A 23015-nucleotide genomic window follows, 5' to 3' on the forward strand; every position below is an offset into this window, starting at 1 on the left:
AATGTAAGTGGTGGACAAGGTACACAAACCATGTAGTTGAGTTAAAGTAGAGATATCCAAGGTAAAATATTACTCCAGTAAAAGTAGTAGTAAAAGTAAAATACTCTTTACCTCCACTTCACTGAGTAAAAGTACTAAAGTATTTACCTTCAAATGTACTTAAGTGTGAAAGTAAAAGTAGCATGATTTATTATGGCTCTAATGTTTTATTATCATTTCTGTAACAAGACTCTTGATTAATCACCTCATTTTAAGGTGAAAAGACTCTAGTGGCATTAATTAAGCTTAACTGAATGAGCTAAATTCAGTTATACCTATTAAATAAGATAAACATGTAACATTTAGTGCTGAGCAAATGCTAAACAATAACAGTATTAAGTATATTAATGACATCAAATTCATTATTTCTTTAAAACAAAGCAACATACAGCTGAAAATGCTGCTCAGTAGTGGAAATGAACAGAGCTCCACCCGGAGCTGTGCAGAGAAATGTCCCGCCCCCGTCACAGCGGTTCTCTATGGGAGTGTCGCTACTCTGTTCTCTCTACGGCTCTGGAATCGATTGCTCATCCTGCGTGTCCCGGATGTTTAGTCTGAATTTTTTAATCTGAATTTTGTGATCTGAATTTGACCTATCGAATTTGAGCAACCTGAATATATATTATTTGAATTTTATAAACTTGAATTTTTGATTTTGAATTTGTTAACATCAAAAAATGAAAGTGAAAATGAGTTATTGTAAAATGTGTGGGTTGAATTCTGAGGCAAAAAAGTTCAGTAATCAAAATTCAAAGGCTTAAAGTTCAGTAATCAAAATTCAAAGGCTTTTAAATTCAAAATCTGATGAGACAGATTTACTTCCATACTTAACCACTAGTCTACAACTGCCCATGAACATAAAATGAAATTGAGCACTAGCCTTTAAAGTCACACTTAATAGATGTCTGGTTAAAGCTGAAGGTAAACCAAAGTATCTCGAAAAAATCTATGTTGACACCAGGTAAAAAAGTCTCTTACCAAAGATCCATTCATGCACTCTTTACTAGGTGTGTCATCACTCCACCATCATGTAATACATGCTTAAAATGTTAGTGTAAGGAAGGTCAGAGCGACTTCCTGTAAAAGTTTTGTAATATAAATATTGAATGAAGTTCTGGAGAACTCTGGTAACCAATACATTTTTAACATATATTTTGAACCCCGTCTCCTGTGATCTGAGCTCTTTAAAGAGTCTGGATTATGGAACAATATTAAATGCCCTGTCATTATGAGGAGCTGTTAATGCAGGTGGCACCCTGGGGTATAAATTAAAAGAGCAGAAGCCTCCGAGCAGGAAGCAGGGCATTTCATATCACTTCATACATTCAGACAGAGACAGAAATATAATGAGACAGCTGACAGAAACGTTCTCGTCATTTCTGCTGATGATCCTGTATTTTACTATTGAAACTTTGAAGTTCACTTATTATCTGACTTTTCAGTCACTGTTTAGCTGTTCATTCAGTGTCTGTTAGACACATTTGGGTTAATTGGATGTAGACCTTAGTTAACTCAGGCTTATTTAAAAAAAAAAAATTTTTAAACAAATGCATTAAAACTTAACATTTAGGTTATTATTATTAAAGAAAGCTAGACAGACAGACAGACAGACAGACAGACAAAGAGATAGACAGACAGATAGATAGGGCTGGCTGTTCTTCTGAACTCTAGCGACTGGTTCTGTCAGGCAGGTTGGTTAAACTGTTAGATACCTGCTCCTGTAAACACGACATATATGTGCATGTGGCAGAGATGGGGACTGGAGTCTGAGTGGCTCGTAAGTGTCACGTACTCATTTCAAATTACTCATACTTGACACATGACTTGCAAAAAAATGACTCGTAAACAATGTGTTTACAAATGTGTTTACATATATTATGTAAACACATTTATGTGACGCATCACAACGTTCGGAAATCATGAGTGTGATAAAGAAAGTACCTTCTGATTTTAATTTTTAGTAATAAATGTTGTTATTTGCATTTATTCAGTTTGCAGCGTCACACTGATGATGTGTTTATGAAACGCTTGATTGGCTTTCTACTGAGTTTGTGTTTTACTTCACAACCAGGAAAGGTTTGGAGGTTTTTAATTATAAGCACATTTACAAAATAACGGATTATATTCCTAATGGGACACACGGTTATAAATTTAATAGCACCTGGAAGAACATGAGCTAAGGTAAGCAGTGGTTATGATTTTTTTGCTGTGTTTTCGATTTTGGCCGCAATGAAAACAAAACGTATCAGTTTAAGCTTTTAACTGGTACCGTCTTGTTATGGAAATTACATTCCTTTGCACAATGACTAGGTAAGTAAAGGCACTAAGTAAAACGGCAAACTTGTGACTTGACTCTAGTCTAAAGACGTGCGACTCGTATTTTGTGACTTGTGAACATCTCTAGCATGTGGTATCTGGATCAAAGTCTGGACCAGTCTGATCTCTGTTTAAAGAGATCTGAATATCTTTTCCAGTTTCTTCTTGTTCTGCCACATGCTGGTCTGTGTTATATTTCCTGTCTGCTGAATTTTTGCTGTTAATAATTGATCCAAGTACACCAAAGCTGTACGCTACTTCAAAATCATCTTCATCAGTGTTTTTTCCTGCTGTCATGTTATATTTTGACAGTCGTCAACAGTACTGGAACCTACGTTCGAGTTCTGTTTGTGGACTTCAGCTCGGCTTTTAACACCATAGTGCCAGAGCTGCTGCAGGTCAAACTGTCCCAGCTGTCAGTGGCGGATGCCATCTGCCGGTGGATCATGGACTTTCTGACAAATAGGACACAGCAGGTACGGCTAGGAAAACACATTTCAGACCAGCGGAACCTAAATACTGGTGTACCACAAGGCTGTGTGCTTTCACCCCTTCTCTTCAGTCTCTAAACCATTGACTGTGTTTCTAAGGAACCAGCTGTAAAGATCCTTAAGTTTGCTGATGACACCACTGTGGTGGGCCTCATAACCGATGGTGACGAGTCTGCCTACAGAAATGAAGTCGAGCAGTTGGTCTCCTGGTGCAGCGACAACCACCTGCTGATGAACACACAAAAGACTGTAGGGATGGTGGTGGATTTCAGGCGCAATGCGCCCTCCTTACACCCCCTCACAATTAATGGCTCTATGGTCTTAGTGGTGGAGTCACTTAAGTTTCTGGGAACCACCTTATCCAGGGACCTAAAGTGGGAAAAGAACACACTCTCCATCGCCAAGAGGGCTCAGCAGAGAATGTTCTTCCTGAGACAGCTGAAGAAATTCAACCTGCCACAGAGTCTGCTGATCCAGTTCTACACAACAATCATCGAGTCCATCCTTACATCATCCATCACCATTTGGTTTGGTTCCTCAACATCACATGAACGAGCCAAACTCCAGCGTATAATCAAGACAGCGGAGAGGATCATTGGATGAGGTCTGCCAACGCTTCAGGACATCTACAACAGCAGAGTGCGGAAGCGTGCCGGCAAAATTACAGCAGACCCCTCTCATCCTGGACATCATCTTTTTCAAACTCTTCCATCTGGCAGAAGACTCAGGACAATAAAAACAAACACATCCAGACACGCTAACAGCTTTTTCCCCAAAGTTGTTCTCTTGGGCAAATGTTGGTAAATACTGGTTAACAGTCCGTGTGCTGTCGGGTCTGTTAAATATGTTCTGTTACATGTCATACATGTGTAATTATCTGTACTATTATGTGTATTGTGTGTACTACTATGTGGACTATTGTGTGTATTATTGTGTGTATCACCAAAGCAAATTCCTTGTATGTGTAACAGACCTGGCGAAATAAAGTGATTCTGATTCTGATTCTTGTTTTAAACTTTTCTTATAAGGACCTTCAGGTCTTCCTGATGTTCTGCTTTGAATGTTGTCATATTAAAGCTTATTATAAACATTTCAATTTCGTTGTGCAAATGTGCAATGACAATAAAGGATTCGTATTCGTATTATTGATATTTCTTCAGCCAATATTTAATCCTTCTTCCTGCAGTCCTGCTTTTCTCATTATATGCTCAGTGTACAGGTTGAACAGGACTGGTGACAGAATTCAGCTTTGTTTAACTCCTTCACTACGTCTGTTTATCTTATTCCTGTCATGACCGTGGCTTGTTGATCAGTGTAAACATTCATTATTAGAACGACGAGATGCCATAATTTTGTGTGGTCAGCACAGTCAAAAGCTCTGCTTTGGTCAGATATTCATTTTGAATTCCTTGGCTTTTTCTATAATCCAGTATCTGAAATGTCAGTGACGATCTCTTGTTCCTCTGCCTTTTTAGGCATCCTGGCGGTTCTCTTTCATAGCAAGGCTCTAGTCTGCATTTAATCTTCAGCTGGCATGTGTTCATTTTACTGGCGTGTGATTTAAGTTTGGACTTATTTTTTTAGAATTGGGATACAAACTGCCGACCATTGATTCAAAATTTTCGGCATAATTTGGTCATTATTTTAACTGAATGTTCTTTAGAATTATTGATTCCTGTCTCGGGTCTCAGTCTTACTTCATCTTCAAGCACTGAAGGTTCTTCTATGTAAAGCAAGAGCTTGTAAAATTCAAGTAAATGAATATAGAACACCTGTATTTGTAATATAAACATATACAGATGTACAGTACAACAGGAATTCCTTCTTTGCATATTCCATTTTGTTTGAAAAGTCCTCCACACTTCTTTGCTTCACCCTTTAAAAAGAGAAACATAAAGCATATTATAATTACAATGATAGGTGCAAAATTAGGTGTCTCATCAGAAAAACACTAGACCTCAAATTTAAATTGCTGTGACATTTTTATTTTATCACTGTATTTTATCACAGCAACTCTGTACCTGAAATATAGAATCAATATTCTACTTAAAAACTAGACTTCAAACTACAAATGGTTATAACTGGGAATTACTTCATTCTGTTATAATATGTAGTTAAGGTCATCACTGGTAAACGTATTTTTACATCAATGAAGTACAAAGAAAATAAATAAAACAATTTACAGGCTGAAGCGACAGGCTGTAATGTTAGTTTAAACTATTATCGTCCTCCAACGAGACTTTAAACTAAACAGAAAAATATAAAACAAGCAAATAACTTAACGCCTGGTGCTACATTACGTTACCGCTACAGCAACAAAGCAGAAAATTACTTTGTTAATTGTTAAATTTATTTTACTAACATGGGCGATTAAGACAGACGATCAACTAACATAAGCACCTTAGCTACATGTGTTAATAACCCTAATATTATAACCCTAGGGGTGGAGAAGTAAATGTAAACAAAACTTGCCGGCGTGTTTTGCTGACATCTTGAAAAAGCGCTTTGGGATGCTTGAGCTTCAAGCGCTTGTGCATAGCGGTTGTACTGCTGCGATAAACCATCTTCACTTTGTGAAGTTTACAGAGCACCACATTGTTGTGTCTTTGTCAAAAACACGTCAACACACCGCTCAGGTGGCGCAGCGGTAAAAACACACACTGAACACCAGAGCTGGGATCTCGAATACATCGTATCGAATCTCAGCTCTGCTTGCCGGCTAATCCTGACCGGCCACATGAACATTGATTGTCCTGTTGTTTAAATATGGGCAGGACTAAGCTGGATGGGGTCTCTCTCTCATGACCTCTGCCGGCTGATTGATGGCGCCTGCACAGAGATGAGAAAAGAGTGCTGTCAGGGTGTGTCTCTACATTGTCGTACACAATGCTGAGCTGCACTGCACTCGTCAAAGTGCAGGTGATAAGATGCATACAGCTGCTGCCCACGTGTCTGAGGGGGCGTGGGTTAGCTTTGTTCTCCTCAATCAGAGCGGGGATCGGCATTGGTGGAGAGGAAGCATGATGCAATCGGGCAATTGGATGCACTAAAAAGGGAGAAAAAGGGGAGAAAATGCATAAACGAAAAAAAAACACTTCAACACTTTAGATGCTCTTGTGTGAGTTTTTTAGCCTCAGCCTCCCCAGAGAAATCCATGTTTTTAGAGGGCATGGCCATCTTTGCGACACGTCGATGCACATTTCTGCAAAACGACGTATTTTCGTAATCGATTACGTCAATGCGGCGCCCACCCCTAATTAAAACTGAGCTCTTTTATCTCTTGGCACAAAAATGTAGTCGATTTATATTCAGTGAACATGTCTAGGTAACGATGCCATTTTTGTTGCGTAAATGCATCAGTAATGTACAGGTCACTGTACTCACTGTTGCAAAAGTTAATCAGTCGTTTTTTGGCTTTATTCCTGCTTCCAGGACCGTGTTGTCTGACTGTATTTCCCTGCTTTTGATCACCAACTTTGGCATTTAATTCCTCCAGAACCAGCAGAACATCTTGTTTGCAGGTCAAGAACTTCATCATAAAACAATTTCTTTGTTGATGGGCCATAAACCTGATTGACAGTATGGTTGGATGGTCAGGTATAAAATTGCCATCAGGCGATTGTTCACAGCATTGGATCCAATAACGGTGCTGCTGAAATCCTAGTTGAAGATAAAAGCCACTTCATTTCTTTTATGTTGTTCATGACCTTAGTAGTAGACAGTGTGTTCCCCAGACTTTAAGTGTCCTTAAAAGTGCCCCTAAAATGAATTCCTGTTCATTTTATCCACTGATCCCAGGGATGGTAATGTGTAGATCCATTTTTATTCTTCTGGCTTGCCATGATTCATACCTCAAACATTCCAGTTTCCAGTTGTGACTTCTGAGAAAAAAAGTTACAAGAAAGTGTTTCTGTAGAAATGTGTTCCTATTCAGTCAAAATAGCGTTTGTAAGGCACCCAGGTGGCACATTGGGATATTCTGCTAGCACACCAATGCTGAGATTCTGAACTCCTCAGTTTGAAACTCGGCATTGCCACCGGTCAGCTGGGCCTCATCTGGTGGGCATAATTTGGCAGTGGGTGTTTTTTTTTTTTTTACTAATGCAGGTATGTTTAACCCCAAAAGTTACAATTTAATTTAGAGTGAAGGAATTGAATAGAATAGAATAGAATAGAATAGAATAGACCAAAACAGAATAAAGAAGACCAAAACAGAATAGAATAGAATAGACCAAAACAGAATAGAGAAGAATAGATCAAAACAGAATAGAGTAGAATAGAATATACCAAAACAGAATAGAGAAGAATAGATCAAAACAGAATAGAGTAGAATAGAATATACCAAAACAGAATAGAGAAGAATAGATCAAAACAGAATAGAGTAGAATAGAATATACCAAAACAGAATAGAGAAGAATAGATCAAAACAGAATAGAGTAGAATAGAATATACCAAAACAGAATAGAGAAGAATAGAATAGACCAAAACAGAATAGAGTGGAATTGAACAGAATAGACCAAAACAAAATAGAAAATAATAGAATAGAATAAAATAGACCACAACAGAATGGAGTATTATAGAGCAAAACAGAATAGAATAGACTAAAATAGAATAAAACAAAATAGAATAAAACATAATAGAATAGACAAAAACAGAATAAAACAAAATAGAATAAAACAGAATAGAATAGACAAAAACAGAATAGAGTGGAATTAAATTGAATTGAACAGAATGGACCAAAACAAAATAGAACATAATAGAATAGAATAAAATAGACCAAAACAGAATAGAGTAGTATAGAATATACCAAAATATAATAGAATAGAATAAAATAAAGCAAAACAGAATAGAACAGATTAAAATAGAATAAAACAAAATAGAATAAAACAGAATATAATAGACCAAAACAGAATAGACCAAAATAGAATAAAAAATAAAATAGAACAGAGTATAACAGGTCCTTGTATAATGAGAGCTGAGTTTAGTGCATCAGTGTTAAGTGAATTCCTGAATTCTGAATTCCTCCAGACGTTTGTGCTGCAGTGTAGAGGAACCACAACGCCCTCATTGTTCCTCGTGATCCTTCCTCTCATCCACCTGATCCGCTCAGCGTCAGGGTAAAGAAATGTATCTTATCAGAGCTCTACAGAAATTCTGCTGCTGCTCTTTAATCTCAACAGAGGAGGAAAATAATGTCTTTAAGCGGACATGATTCCCCCTCATGAATAATCTGAATATTAATTATGGAATTGTTCATGTAATTACTGACTTATTGAAATTTAAGATGTGTACATGGTTTATCTGCTCTTCACAAAACCTTTATTCATTTGCTAATTAATATCATTAATATTAAACCAGATTAGAACGCTGTATAATTTGAATCTATTTGTAATACACACTTCATACATCACAGCTCTGAATATCTGAATATCAGATCTGATACTTTAGTTACTGAGCTAATTTATTTCTTCTTCTTTTTTTATTTGACTTCTATTAATTATACCACATAGAAAAGAATGCTTATGGTGTGTCTATTACTAAAATTCCACTTGTGTCAGTGTGAAAAAAAACATTAGTTAACACAGTTCATTATTAGCTGCTTATTTATTTATTTATTAGGATTTTAACGTCATGTTTTACATTTTGGTTACATTCATGACAGAAACTGTAGTTACTGGTTACCAGTGTTGTGCCAGTTCACAGCTTTTCTGAACTAGTTCAAGTTCAGTTCATACATGCTCAAAGTGAACAGTTCACGTTCAAAGTTCACAATTTTAATTCTGAACTAGTTCAAAGTTCAGTTCATTTTACTTTTTTCGTGAGATATTCAAATAAATACTTTTTTTCACACTACAAGCTAGAAATCACTATACGTTCTTTGAAACTGCTCATTGTAGACATTTGCTCATGACACTGCAATTGTGGGTTTCTTACCAGGTGATGAAACTTGCAGCAGTACAGACAAGGTAGACCAGTTCTATACTTAGTGCAATGAAATCTACCAGCATTTAATTAAAAAAAGAATATATAATATGAAATATGTATATATTATTTGATATATATGATATTATATATACATATGTGTGTGTATGAAATGAAACTCTTGAATGAAGGTAATGAAGGCAAAACTCAAAGGCACAAAAAACTTTATTTTTAAGGAAACTGCGATGCATTGCGCACACAATGTCAAAACCATTTCTGTCTGGTGATACATGATTTAAGCGGCACCAGCGAGAATACAGGAGGGAGGAACTTTCTCTCGTTGCGTTTCAAAAGAGAAAACAGATGTCACTCAGTTTTCAATGGAAAACAAATTCCAACGTTCATTTACAGTGATGTCTGCCGTTCATGACACATAATGTGAACTAATTCACGTTCAAGTTCTTTATTAAAAATGTGTTGCGTTCAGTTCAACGTTCACGAAAAAATGAGCGTGTTCAATGAACGCGTTCTTTTGAACTCGTTCACGCACAACACTGCTGGTTACACAAGATTCATCAGGTTCACAAGGTTATATCGAACACAGCCATGGACAAGTTAGTATCTCTAGTTCACCTCACTTGCACGTCTTTGGACTGTGGGAGGAAACCGGAGCTCCCGGAGGAAACTCACACAGACACATGCAGACTCCACACAGAAAGGACCCGAACCCAGGACCTTCTTGCTTTTTGATAGCTGTCTTTCTGATCTGACATTATGTAATAAAACATGGTCATTAAAAAACACATTTCTATATTGTTCTTTTAATTTCATTTCATTTTCATTAGCCAGTTTATCCTGGTCAGAGTAACAGCAGGGTCTGTTCTACCGGGAAACACTGGGCACAAGACTGGAACATCCTGGACAGGGCGCCAGTCTATTGCAGGGCTTCTGCTATCCACACGACAGAGCCAGTCATGTCTGTGTAAAACCCGTATCTCAGCAGTGGTGTCTGGGGTGTTTCCTATTTTTCGCCCAATGAGCCACCGCAACCCTAACCAGGATAAATCAATTTAAAAATAGACAATGAATGTATACCAGGCCTTTTTTATTTTTATTTATTTATTTTTTTGTCATTACTGATGTAGTAGTTCTCTGTTTACTCAGACAAAAGGTAACAGTGAGCGGTAACAACAATTCAGCCACTTTATGACCCAGACTGTGTTTGTGTGTACAGAGCCAGGCGATGCGGATCGTCCGAACTGTTGGTCAGGCGTTTGAGGTGTGTCACAAGTTGAGCCTGCAGCACACGCAGCAAAACGCAGACGGTCAGGAGGACACGGAGATTCCCACAACCTGCACAGCGTCCGACCTGCAAGGTAACACAGCACACGCATTTCAGGCATCTGTGTACTACCAAAATACTGAAAATATGGAAATAAACACAGTTAATGTTTTCACATGCACAGGTAGAAGTGTCACATGAACTGAATCACTGTTTTGTTTCCTATGTACAGTGACCAGTAATATATACTCTTGTTTATACAGAAAATAAAAATGAAATGCAAACTTATGTGGATACATTTTACCAAACTGCCAAATGACACCGAATCCTGGAAATCTATGCCCTCCGTGCAGGTCGGGAGTTGACCGGAGCTGAGAAGACACTGGCGGATGAGACAGATATCGATGCAGAGGAGGTTCCTTTGCCCGACAGCACAATAGATGATTTCAGCCGAGGTGTCACTGACTTGGACGCTGCTAAGAAAGAGGACGACGGTACAAAGGACAGAAAGGTAAGAAGCTTGAGTTTCTAGTGTTCTGCTATCTGATTAATATCAATAGTATGGAATATTTATTTTAAAAAGCTCTTAGGAGCACAAATTAAATTACAGCTAGCTGTATCAAAACACATGGAATGCAATCAAAATTACTACACCTATGTAACTTTGTCACAATAATATACACTGATCAGCCATAACATTAAAACCACCTCCTTGTTTCTACACTCACTGTCCATTTTATCAGCTTCACCATATAGAAGCACTTTGTAGTTCTACAATTACTGACTGTAGTCCATCTGTTTCTCTGCATGCTTTGTTACCCCCTTTCTTGCTGTTCTTCAATGGTCAGGACCCCCCCAGAACCACCACAGAGCAGGTATTATTTGGGTGGTGGATCATTCCCAGCACTGCAGTGACACTGACATGGTGGTGGTGTGTTAGTGTGTGTTGTGCTGGTATGAGTGGATCAGACACAGCAGCGCTACTGGAGTTCTTAACCACCTCACTGTCACTGCTGGACTAAGAATAGTCCACCAACCAAAAATATCCAGCCAACAGCGCCCCATGGGCAGTGACCTGTGACCACTGATGAAGGTCTAGAAGATGACCAACTCAAACAGCAGCAATAGATGTGCGATCCAACTAGGTAGGAGTGTCTAATAGAGTGTACAGTGAGTGGACACGGTATTTAAAAACTCCAGCAGCGCTGCTGTGTCTGATCCACTCATACCAGCACAACACACACTAACACACCACCATCATGCCAGTGTCACTGCAGTGCTGAGAATGATCCACCACCTAAATAATACCTGCTCTGTGGTGGTCCTGTGGGGGTCCTGAACATTAAAGAACTTGAGATCATTGACAAGCTCCTCCCGTGTAATTCTGGACTGACCTCACCTTTCTCAGAATCATTCTTACCCCACCAGGTGAGATCTTGCATGGAGCTCCAGAGTGAGGGTGATTGACTGTGATCTTGTATTTCTTCCATTTTCGAATTATCGCACCAACAGTGGTCTCTTTCTCACCAAGCTTCTTGCTGATGGTCTTGTAGCCCATTCCAGCCTTGTGCATGTCTACAATCTTGTCCCTGACGTCCTTTGATAGCTCTTTGGTCTTGCCCATGGTGGTCGAGAGATTTGAACGGAAGAAACTGATTCTGTGACAGGAGTCTTTTATACAGGGACAGGACTAATTTGTGTGCCTCATGGGTCTGTGGGGGTCAGAATTCTTGCTGGTTGGTAGGGGATCAAATACTTATTTCCCTTAATTAAATACAAATTAATTTATAACTTTTATTTAATGTTTTTTTTCTGGATTTTTTGTTGATATTCTGTCTCTCTCTGTTAAAATAAACCTTCCATAAAAATTATAGACTGTTCAAGTCTTTGTAAGGGGGTAAACTTACAAAATCAGCAGGGGATCAAATACTTATTTCCCCCACTGTATCTGCAGAAAATTAAACAATATGCGGAAGCGATTTCCGTACTGGACGTTGTACACCGCCATGGTCATGTTAGTTTTATACTGGATGATCGATCACCTGACGTCCGAGACGTCATTTATTTATTTTTCTTGTATTACAGTCTTGTTCTCGGCCAATAAACATCCAAAAATAAATAAAATTGCACTAACTCTGCAGTAAACAAGGAGCAAACAACAATCAGACATATTTCTTTTTTGTTAATTTTTTTTAAATGCCCCCCAGCATAGCTTACCATGGCTAAGATCTTGAGCTCTCAAGTTTGAAGCTCTGTTGTGCTGTCAACCAGTCAGGTGCCCCACACAGGCACAACTCATTGTGTCTAAGGTGAAAAGTTAAATGAATTTAATACCTCATAAAAGTTATCAGGCAAATAATCAAAACAAGAAACCTCACATTTCATTTGCAAGTTCTTTGTCAGAAATACAAACCAGTTCTTTTGTCTCTCCGTTTTATTCAGGCTGAACTGCATTTCAAAGAGCTGTGAGATTATTAATAGCTAATATGAATCTATCTCCATGCTAATGAACCACACTGACATTTAACTTTTATTGGAATATAGAAAATGCCCTTTAGTTTTTATACAGGCCTCTTTTATTTCTGATGTGACTTTTAAATGACTCAAAAAGCTGTTCATTGTTTTCTTTAGAAAACGTATCGTCATTATTAAGAGGTTTTTATGCACTAATAATTATTTACATTTGATTTTAGCAGTGATGTTATAATTGAAATACTCATGCACACAGTATTTCACATCTTAAATTGAATTAAAGCAAACTTCTGCATGTACGTGTAAGTGGGATCAGATAACATGGAGCTTGTTTTGGGCCTCGTCCCAAACCACATACTGTGTGGAATTATGCTACACTTTTAACTACGTACTTCGCTGTTTGGGACACTCAAATTAGCAACAACTGTAGTTTATTTTTATATGATTGATTATATAATTGAATTGAAAACCATCCTGTGAGCAGTAAATCATACCTTATACTCTGCTCCAAATGTGTTTACCAAAAGAGGAATTACAAAACGCAGGTACTTTATTGGTTTGGTAAAATAACTGAAATAAGGAACCACAGCTCACGGTTTACGTTGTTTTTGGCAACCGTGCTGCTCTAACCCACACAGTGTCAGATTTGTTTGATATGACAGATAAATTTTACTGTGGATTTACCACAGGTCACCATGGCAACAAAATAGAACACAGAGTATTTTGGAGTTGAAGCACTAATTTAACAGCAGTTGACATTTAATGTGACATTACAAGTAAATCTGCAGGTTTGAAGGTAAAAGTTTCACGGTAGGTGGTGCAGCAGGTGGTGTGGGTGCCTAACAGCATTATGGGAAACTTCACAGGAAGATTTACTCATGTATTTGATGTATGCTCCAGTTTCCTTCCACCCTCTTAAACATGCAAGAGGTGGATTTATTGTTTTATAGTAAATTGTCCTTACATTGTGCTGCACTTTGATGATTTGGTTCCCTGTTTAGATTATTTTGAGCATGATGAAGTGATAGTAAAACTAAATGTATTGAACAATGAGCCCTGTTAAGCCATTCATTCATTGTCTGTTTTAGCAATTTATCCTGTTTTAGCACTTTATCCTAATGATTCATTGGTATTTCGAAAACACACATTGTGTAAACCTGCCTTCTATGTGCTCCTATGTTCATTTGAATGTTTGGGATGTGCATTATGTGGTCAGATCTAGTTGCCAGATGCAAAATGCCAGCCCAGCCCAGCTCCCATCATCCGGAGTTCTGACCTCCTGTTTGTTTAAGGGTTTCTTTGGAATGGAAAACACTGTACTGTTGTAGCAGCACAGTGAGTTTAGGTCACTTAAAAGCTGCTCCACCTCATGCATCAGTTCCTGTATTTTCTCCCCACTGTTTTTACTCTGACACTGAACTTAGATGGAAAGGCTGTTTATGACATTACGCTTCCTTCTGCTCAGGTGAAGCATGAAGCTGTTTATCAGTGACAAAGACGCTGGTGTAATCACAGACAGAGGGACTTTTTTTCCTTTTATTTTTGTACTTTCAGCATTGCTGTCACATTGATGTCTCTGCAGTAAGACGGGTGGTCTAGAGATGTCTGAGAATGGATGTGTTTTTAATAAACGCAATTTGATCGAATCAGTCAGCTGTTTAGCCGGAGAAAATGCAAATTGCACCAGGAAGGTGTCATGTAAGATGGTACATTGAAATTTAAAAGCCAAAAAATGAATCCAAGCTTAAATTAATGACAGAAATTGCCAAATGTTTACAAATTTCATCTTTAAAAAGCCTTCAACTTGGTAAACATGCTACCACACCAAAGCTGACATCTCAAACTCATGAGTTCGAATGTCAGCTCTGCCACCCGGCAGCCTAGGCACCTACACAAACAATGATTAAGTTGTTGTTTGGGATGGGGTTGGCGGGGGGTGGGGTGGATTTCTCATAACTGATGCAATTACGACCTCTGCTGGCTACACAGAGACGAGGGATAATGTGATCAGAGTGTGGCTCTCCGTACACAAAGCTGATCCACATATGAACCCGCCTCGTGCAGGTGAAAAGATGCAGTTGGCTACTGCACACGTGCTGGAAGGGGCGTGTGTCAGTCTTGGCTCTCCTTAGTCAGAGTGGAGGTCAACATCAGTAGAGAGGAAGCATAATGCAGTTGGGTAATTGGGTACGACTAGATTGGAAGGTAAATTAGGGGTAAATGTTCTGATGCCAGTACTTTTAAATATAAGAGCCCATAATTTATTTAAATTTTATAATCAAGTAGCTCAGTCGAATAGGTCAGCTTAATAGTCTTTTTTAATATTTTTATTTATGCATTTTTTCCCCTTTTTCTCCCGACTTTTTAGCGCGCCCGATTGCATCACACTTCCTCTCCACTAATGCCAACCCCCGCTCTGATTTGAGGAGAACGAAGCGTTGGGCAGCAGCCGTATGCATTTTGTCACCCACACTAGGCGAGTGCATATATGTAAATCAGCCTTGTGTACGGAGAGACACACCCTGACAGCACTCTTTCCCTGCCTCTGTGCAGGCAACATCAATCAGCCAGCAGAGGTCATAGTGCGTCAGTTACGAGGAGTCCCTATCCGGCTTAATATCCCACCCCTGTATGAACAACAGGCCAATCGCTGTTCATGTGGCCGCTCAGCCCAGCCGGATGGCAGAGCTAAGAGTCGATAAGATGTATTCGAAATCCCAGCTCTCGTCCCCTAGCGTGCATTTTTACCGCTGCGCCACCTGACCGGCGTCAGCTTAGTCTTATCATACTGCAGGCAGTGTGGGTGCCGTGCAGCATCAGCCCTAAAGATCTGGAACAAACATGCTGGTGAGGATGCTATGCTCCGGTCACTGCTGGTGAGGAGCTTCTCGTGTTTGTTATTTTAACACATCGTAGGTTTGATAGTGCAGCAGGTAGTGTGGGTGCTGCACAGCACAGAGTTTAAAACACTTGTTCAGTCACTATCTGCTAGAACTTTAGTGCTTTGTCCCTTTATTTGACATGAGCTTCCTGCTGACATGGCGTTAAGAGTCGATCAAACAAACAAACATGAGCTTCCTCTGGGGAGTCTGGTTTTCTCCCACCTACCAGAACACACAAGATGAATTGCTAGCTCAAACGAAATCTGTTAATAAAATAAACATGTATAGACTAACCTAATAACAGGCTTTAAATCCAGTTAGCTTTATTGGTACATCTGCCCTATAGGCCCACACATTCCTAGATGTGCTGACTCAAATGTACAAATTTGACCATACATCCATTTATTGTCTGTTTTATCACCGCTTCATTCTCATCAGGGTCGCAGTAGGTCTGAGTCATTGGGCGAATAGCAGGAAACATCCTGTATAGGTCGCCAGTTTATCAGAGGGCAGACATACACACACAGGGTAGTTTTTCAATTGGTCCGACTGCATGTCTTTGAACTTGTGGGTAGAAACCAAAGCCCCTGGAGGAAACCCACGCTAAGAAGATGCAAACTCCACACAGAAAGGAGCCTGGCCGCCTCAAGGATAAAAGCCTTAAGGATAAAATTTAGAATGCCACTAGATGTGGGACAGAAATTATAGACAAACAAGAGAACCAGGTTGTCACTTTAATGCCAGCTACTCAATCCACCTAGATTCTTCAGCAGCCATAAAAGGGTAGATGCTGCGAAACACTTTTGACTGGTGATTCTTGCATCCAGCATTACTTCTTTTGTGGGGTCTGTATATTTTATAGTAGTGACACAACACCACTCCTGAAGGCAGCTTGCATCCAGGGAGGTTCTCTCGTGGCAGCGAAAAGGACCGGAGCCTGCAGAGTGGCACACCACCAGCTGAGATCTCTAGGAAAAGATTAAGAATGTTCATATAAGCACCAGTGAAAAAGCTGGACAGGTCAGAGCCTGACATGATGGCCTCAATGCAGAGTAAGAAAGATGCCAGCTGACAAATAAGAAAGGAAACTCATCAGCTGCAGCATATTAAGGCTTAATGAGGAACTGAGACCGCTCTTGAAGTGCCAATTAAAGCAACTGGCTCGGGTGCTCAAGTGGCGTAGTGGTAAAACACAGTAGCACAGGAAAATCGGGGGGAAATGCAAAAAAAAAAGGCAACTGGCTTTGTAGGTAATCTGCATCTCCATAATGGCATGGCAGGTGGGCATAATGCTCTAGGGATAAACAGCAGTATAGGGTGGGAAACAGATTTAAATATCTGCATATTTGGTGTCCCATGTAAGGATACGGATTATTACAACACCAGTAGCAGGAGGTGACAGACTGTTAATACCTACATTTTGGTGCCCGTTTAAGGTTATTTGAATACAAATTGCTCTGAAAAAAATAACTACAGATAATTTACCATTCTTTATATTCATAGTTCTACATGGCCCCGAGTTTTCAGGTTTACAGGTCAGGAGAAAGAGTTTGTTACAAACTTGTAATTGTTTACTTCAAACATCTGCTTATTTCACAGGCTGTGAGCAATACTGACCGGCCTGAAAAGAATCAATGGTTACCATAATAGAAGCTGACAGGCAGGGGCCAAGCAGGCTTTCTTTTATTTTCCAACCTGGCATGACCTCAGAACAGAAAAATACTTTTCACAGAAAACTAAAATAAAACCTCGACATGCTAAAAGGATGCAGTGATGGCACGAGTCTGGGGTGATAAATATGGTTCATTTATAATAGGGCTGGCACCGATCTGATACTCTGTACCGGTATCGGTCCGATACTGGCCCAAATCACTGGATCGGATATCAGAAGAAAAAAACTTGTAATCCGATACGATACTGTTGCTAAATGTAAATAACACTTACTGTAAATAACAATGTAAATAACACTTAATGTAAATAACACCTAATGTAAATAACACTTCATGTATATAACAATGTAAATAACACTTCATGTATATAACAATGTAAATAACACTTCATGTAAATAACACTTCATGTAAATAACAATGTAAATAACACTTAATGTAAATAACAATGTAAATAACACTTAATTAATGTAAATAACAATGTAAATAACACTTAATGTAAATAATAATGTAAATAACACTTCATGTAAATAACAATGTAAATAACACTTCATGTAAATAACAATGTAAATAACACTTAATGTAAATAACAATGTAAATAACACTTAATGTAAATAACACTTAATGTAAATAACAATGTAAATAACACTTAATGTAAATAATAATGTAAATAACACTTAATGTAAATAACACTTAATGTAAATAACAATGTAAATAACACTTAATGTAAATAATAATGTAAATAACACTTAATGTAAATAACACTTAATGTAAATAACAATGTAAATAACACTTAATGTAAATAATAATGTAAATAACACTTAATGTAAATAACACTTAATGTAAATAATAATGTAAATAACACTTAATGTAAATAATAATGTAAATAACACTTAATGTAAATAACACTTAATGTAAATTATAATGTAAATAACACTTAATGTAAATAACACTTAATGTAAATAATAATGTAAATAATACTTAATGTAAATAACACTTAATGTAAATAACACTTAATGTAAATAACAATTAATGTAAATAACACTTAATGTAAATAACAATGTAAATAACACTTAATGTAAATAACAATGTAAGTAACACTTAATGTAAATAACAATGTAAATAACACTTAATGTAAATAACATTGTTTGTGTGTAAAGCACACGAAGATCCGTTCCAACAGAGCGCCATTTATTGACAGCTCACTCAGCAACTGCCGTAACAAGGTGCATCTTGATGGCATCATTAACATGTGCCACTGATCTACAACCCATCTGCAACAGCCAATCAGAAATTAAAACACACCGATCTACTTCAACTTTTAACATTTTAAAAAAGCATCTACTACTGCCACATCTAAAAACACAATAAAAATCGATTTATAAATGATAAATCGCTCACCTGAGATAAAGAAAACCTAGCTTGTCCCGGCTTGGAGATCTCTCACATCCTCAACCATTAATCCATCAGTGTTATGAAATAAAACAAACTGCACCGTTTCCTGTTTAGCCACAGACATCCTCTTAAAAATCCAGCAGGGTTTAATCATCTAAAAACGTGACAGAACTTTAACGGAAAATCTCAACTCTGCGTCAATTCTAATTGGTCCATCGCGTTTGATTGACATCCACATCTTCCAATTGTAGACACTTTGGACGACACGCCGTAAAGCGAGATGTCACGTGAACAACAGCTTGAACGTAAGTGAAACCAAAATGCTGCTAAATGTTCTGTGTGTAAAAGTGAAAATAAAACAGCAGTTGTATATACAGTAAGTGTGATGTTGTAGCTTCTGTATTTATTCCTTTAGAATATTTGTTTCACAGTCTGTGTGTTGTTATTTAGATAGCTAGTTTAACCATGGTGCATTGAGACGTATATTATTACTGCTTAGTAGTTTGAGAGGAGAAATGACGGTATCGGATTGGTATCAGTATTGGACATAAAAAAGTGGTATCGAGCCAGCCCTACTTTATAACACAATCGACTTAAAAGCTGGTACTAATGTTTAAATGTACATAACAGCAGTGTCTCCCTTTCTCCTCCTGCAATTTATTTCAATCCAGCTGTCATTTTTACTCTGGATGTTGTTTACCGTAGATCATCTTCTGTAATATTTATTCTCTGAAGTCAGGAATGTCTTACAAACATTTCAGGCTTCATTAAAGTGCCAAGCCTGAAGAAAAGGAAATAGATAAAGTCAAAGCTGGAGTCAATGTCTGTGTTTAATGCAGGGCTTAGGGAGTCATTTAGATCCTGCAGGCAGGGAATTAAGTCTGAACTGGCTATTGAACCTTGACACATTTTTATTAGCCTCTGTTCACTGCTGATAGTCTCATCATTCATACATGCCAAAGGTTCACCTGTTAACCTGCTGTCAGAATAAAAAGTATAGGTCTGCTTCCAAATTGTGCTTAAGGACATTTTGACTAAAAGATCTTGTGTTTTTGGTGCATTTAAATGGTGTTTCTGTGGCTCAGTGGGTAGCAAAAAGGTCCTGGGTTCGATCCCCAGGTGGAGCAGTTGGGGTCCTTACTGTAGGGAGTTTGTATGTTCTCCCCGTGTCTGTGTGGGTTTCCTCCAAGAGCTTCAGTTTCCTCCCACAATCCAAAGACCTGCAAGTGAGATGAACTGGAGATACTAAATTGTCCATGACTGTGTTTGACATTAAAAGACTTGAACTGATGTATCTTGTGTGTAAAACATGACATTAAATTCTAACCTGGTACTTGTTGGGTGTCCTGGTGGCTCAGTGGGTAGCACTGTCGCCTCACAGCAATAATGTCCTGGGTTTGATCCCCAGGTGGATTGGTTCGGGTCCTTTCTGTGTGGTGTTTGCATGTTCTCCCCGTGTCTGCGTAGGTTTCCCCCCACAGTTCACATTGTCCATGACTGTGTTTGACTTGAAAAAAACTGAACTGATGAATCTTGTGTGTGAAACATGTGGTTAAAATCCTAATTAATAATAATAAAGGCTACTTGTTAATTGAAGTCAATGATACACTGATCAGCCATAACATTAAAACCACCTCCTGGTTATTACACTCACTGTCCATTTTATCAGCTCCACTTACCATATAGAAGCACTTTGTAGTTCTACAATTACTGACTGTAGTCCATCTGTTTCTCTGCATGCTTTGTTAGCCCACTTTCATGCTGTTCTTCAATGGTCAGGACCCCCACAGGACCACCACAGAGCAGGTATTATTTAGGTGGTGGATCATTCTCAGCACTGCAGTGACACTGACATGGTGGTGGTGTGTTAGTGTGTGTTGTGCTGGTATGAGTGGATCAGACACAGCAGCGCTGATGGAGTTTTTAAACACCTCACTGTCACTGCTGGACTGAAAATAGTCCACCAATCAAAAATATCCAGCCAACAGCGCCCCGTGGGCAGCGTCCTGTTACCACTGATGAAGGTCTAGAAGATGACCAACTCAAACAGCAGCAATAGATGAGCGATCGTCTCTGACTTTACATCTACAAGGTGGACCAACTAGGTAGGAGTGTCTAATAGAGTGGACAGTGAGTGGACACGGTATTTAAAAACTCCAGCAGCGCTGCTGTGTCTGATCCACTCATACCAGCACAACACACACTAACACACTGCCACCAGATCCTTTCTGTGTGGAGTTTGTATGTTTTCCTTGTGTCTGCGTGGGTTTCTTATGGAAGCACTCGATAGGAGCGTCTGCTAAATGCTGAAAATGAAAATGATTGTAGACCTGTTAGCATTGGATCTGGCTAAAATGCTTACATTCAATAAATATAAGGGGTGTCCACATACTTTTGACTATACATTGTAGAACAACATGGTCAGTGCCATCTATCTTTAATCCCACTGGCTGTGCTGTGTATCACTCTCCATCTTCATTGGAGGACAAGCTAAGGACAAGCATCTTGGCATTATGCCTGTGCACTGACACATCTGTAAGCTCTCTCTCTCTCTTGCTTTCTGACTCTCTCTCACTTTGCCTCTCTCTCACTTTCTGTCTCTCTCTCTTGCCGGTGTAGACTAAACAAAGGCGCTAACTGTGATCCACTTAAGTCCCAGAGCCTTAGTGATGATTTTGTAACCCTTTCCAAAATTCAGCGACTTTGTTTTTTGCAACTGTATTTGAATCTATTTAGTGTGTGGCATCATGTGCTGCCTTTTACTATCTTATAGCTGCTCTACATTGCTAAACAAGTGCTGTTTAGATTCAACAGGTCTGGCAGTAATCATTCCTGGGTGTAGATAGTAAAATTACACCCAATTGTCAATTGAATTGGGTTAACTGGTTGATGTAGTAGCTAAGGGGGCACTTACTTTTTCACACAGGGCCAGGTCAGGCTGTAAAAAAATTTTTCCTTCAATAAATGAAATAATCATTTAAAAGACGTGTTGTGTTTATTTGGCTTTTTGTCAGAGCAGTTGTAGCCTAGCGGTTAAGGTACAGGATTAGTAATCGTAAGGCTGCTGGTTCAAACCCCACCACTGCCAGATTTCCACTGCTGGGCCTTTCAGCAGGTAGAAGATATATAAAAATATACACCGATCAGCCATAACATTAAAACCACCTTCTTGTTTCTACACTCACTGTCCATTTTATCAGCTCCACTTACCATATAGAAGCACTTGGTAGTTCTACAATTACTGACTGTAGTCCATCTGTTTCTCTGCATGCTTTGTTCGCCCCCTTTCATGCTGTTCTTCAATAGTCAGGACTCTCCCAGGACCACTACAGAGTAGGTATTATTTGGGTGGTGGATTATTCACTGCTGGACTGAGAATAGTCCACCAACCAAAAATATCCAGTCAACAGCGCCCCGTGGGCAGCGTCCTGTTACCACTGATGAAGGTCTAGAAGATGACCAACTCAAACAGCAGCAATAGATGAGCGATCGTCTCTGACTTTACATCTACAAGGTGGACCAGCTAGGTAGGAGTGTCTAATAGAGTGGAAAGTGAGTGGACACGGTATTTAAAAACTCCAGCAGCGCTGCTGTGTCTGGTCCACTCATACCAGCACAACACACACTAACACACCACCACCATGCCAGTGTCACTACAGTGCTGAGAATCATCCACCACCTAAATAATACCTGCTCTGTGGGGGTCCTCACCATTGAAGAACAGCATGAAAGGGGGCTAACAAAGCATGGACTACAGTCAGTAATTGTAGAACTACATAGTGCTTCTATAAGGTAAGTGGAGCTGATAAAATGGACAGTGAGTGTAGAAACAAGGAGGTGGTTTTAATGGTATGGCTGATCAGTGTATGTGCATCACGTAAGCAAAAATAAAGCAATTTGGAATTTCACAGCACTTTATATCAGTGTAGAGCCACGCCCGCTTACTTGCTAGCTTAATCTGCTATCATACCCCATAAATCCTCTGAGCTTACAACTTCTTTAAAGTTACGCTTCATGAATTACTGAGGATCAGGCAATGACTCAGAACCAGACAAGACTGGTCTATAGAGCTGAGAAAAATAAGTATAAAGTCGGGGGGGTTGGGGGGTTACTGGGTGGCACATTGATCTGTTATGCCATCCCACTACTGCTAAAATCTGGGTTTGAATCTCAGTGATGCTGTCGTCCAGCCTGGCATCTACACAGTCATGATGATAAAGACTTTAAAACAGAATAATGTTTACTTCAGGTCTTAAAGTGCTTAAAGTATCGGACTACTAACCTGAAGGTTGCTGGTTCACCATTGGTTGGTTGCCACTGTTGGGCCCTCGGGCCAGGCCTGTAACCTCTTAATTATTTGGACTGTATATGGTCACGACTGTAAGCAACTTTGGATAAGAGAGTCTCCTAAACTCTGTTTATGTAAAGGGTTGCTAAATATAAAATATGGCCAAAAATATTTGGTCACCATTTCTAATTATTGGGTTCAGGTTTTTTATCCACACACACACAATCATAACATAAAATCAATTGTATTCAATAAATTATA

General features: G+C 38.9%; 1 protein-coding gene across 2 annotated transcripts in view; it reads left to right on the forward strand.

Moving 5' to 3' along the window:
- The window catches only part of nos1apa (nitric oxide synthase 1 (neuronal) adaptor protein a), a 165949-nt gene that overhangs the window by 83486 nt on the left and 59448 nt on the right, over positions 1 to 23015 (forward strand). For both annotated transcript variants that reach the window (XM_062997073.1, XM_062997074.1), the window contains exons 6-7: positions 10003 to 10144; positions 10404 to 10561. In XM_062997073.1, the coding sequence (XP_062853143.1) occupies positions 10003 to 10144; positions 10404 to 10561 (300 nt within the window). The remainder of the gene's footprint in view (positions 1 to 10002; positions 10145 to 10403; positions 10562 to 23015) is intronic.

This window comes from Trichomycterus rosablanca, chromosome 6 (assembly GCF_030014385.1).
Source record: "Trichomycterus rosablanca isolate fTriRos1 chromosome 6, fTriRos1.hap1, whole genome shotgun sequence".
Lineage (NCBI taxonomy): Eukaryota > Metazoa > Chordata > Actinopteri > Siluriformes > Trichomycteridae > Trichomycterus > Trichomycterus rosablanca.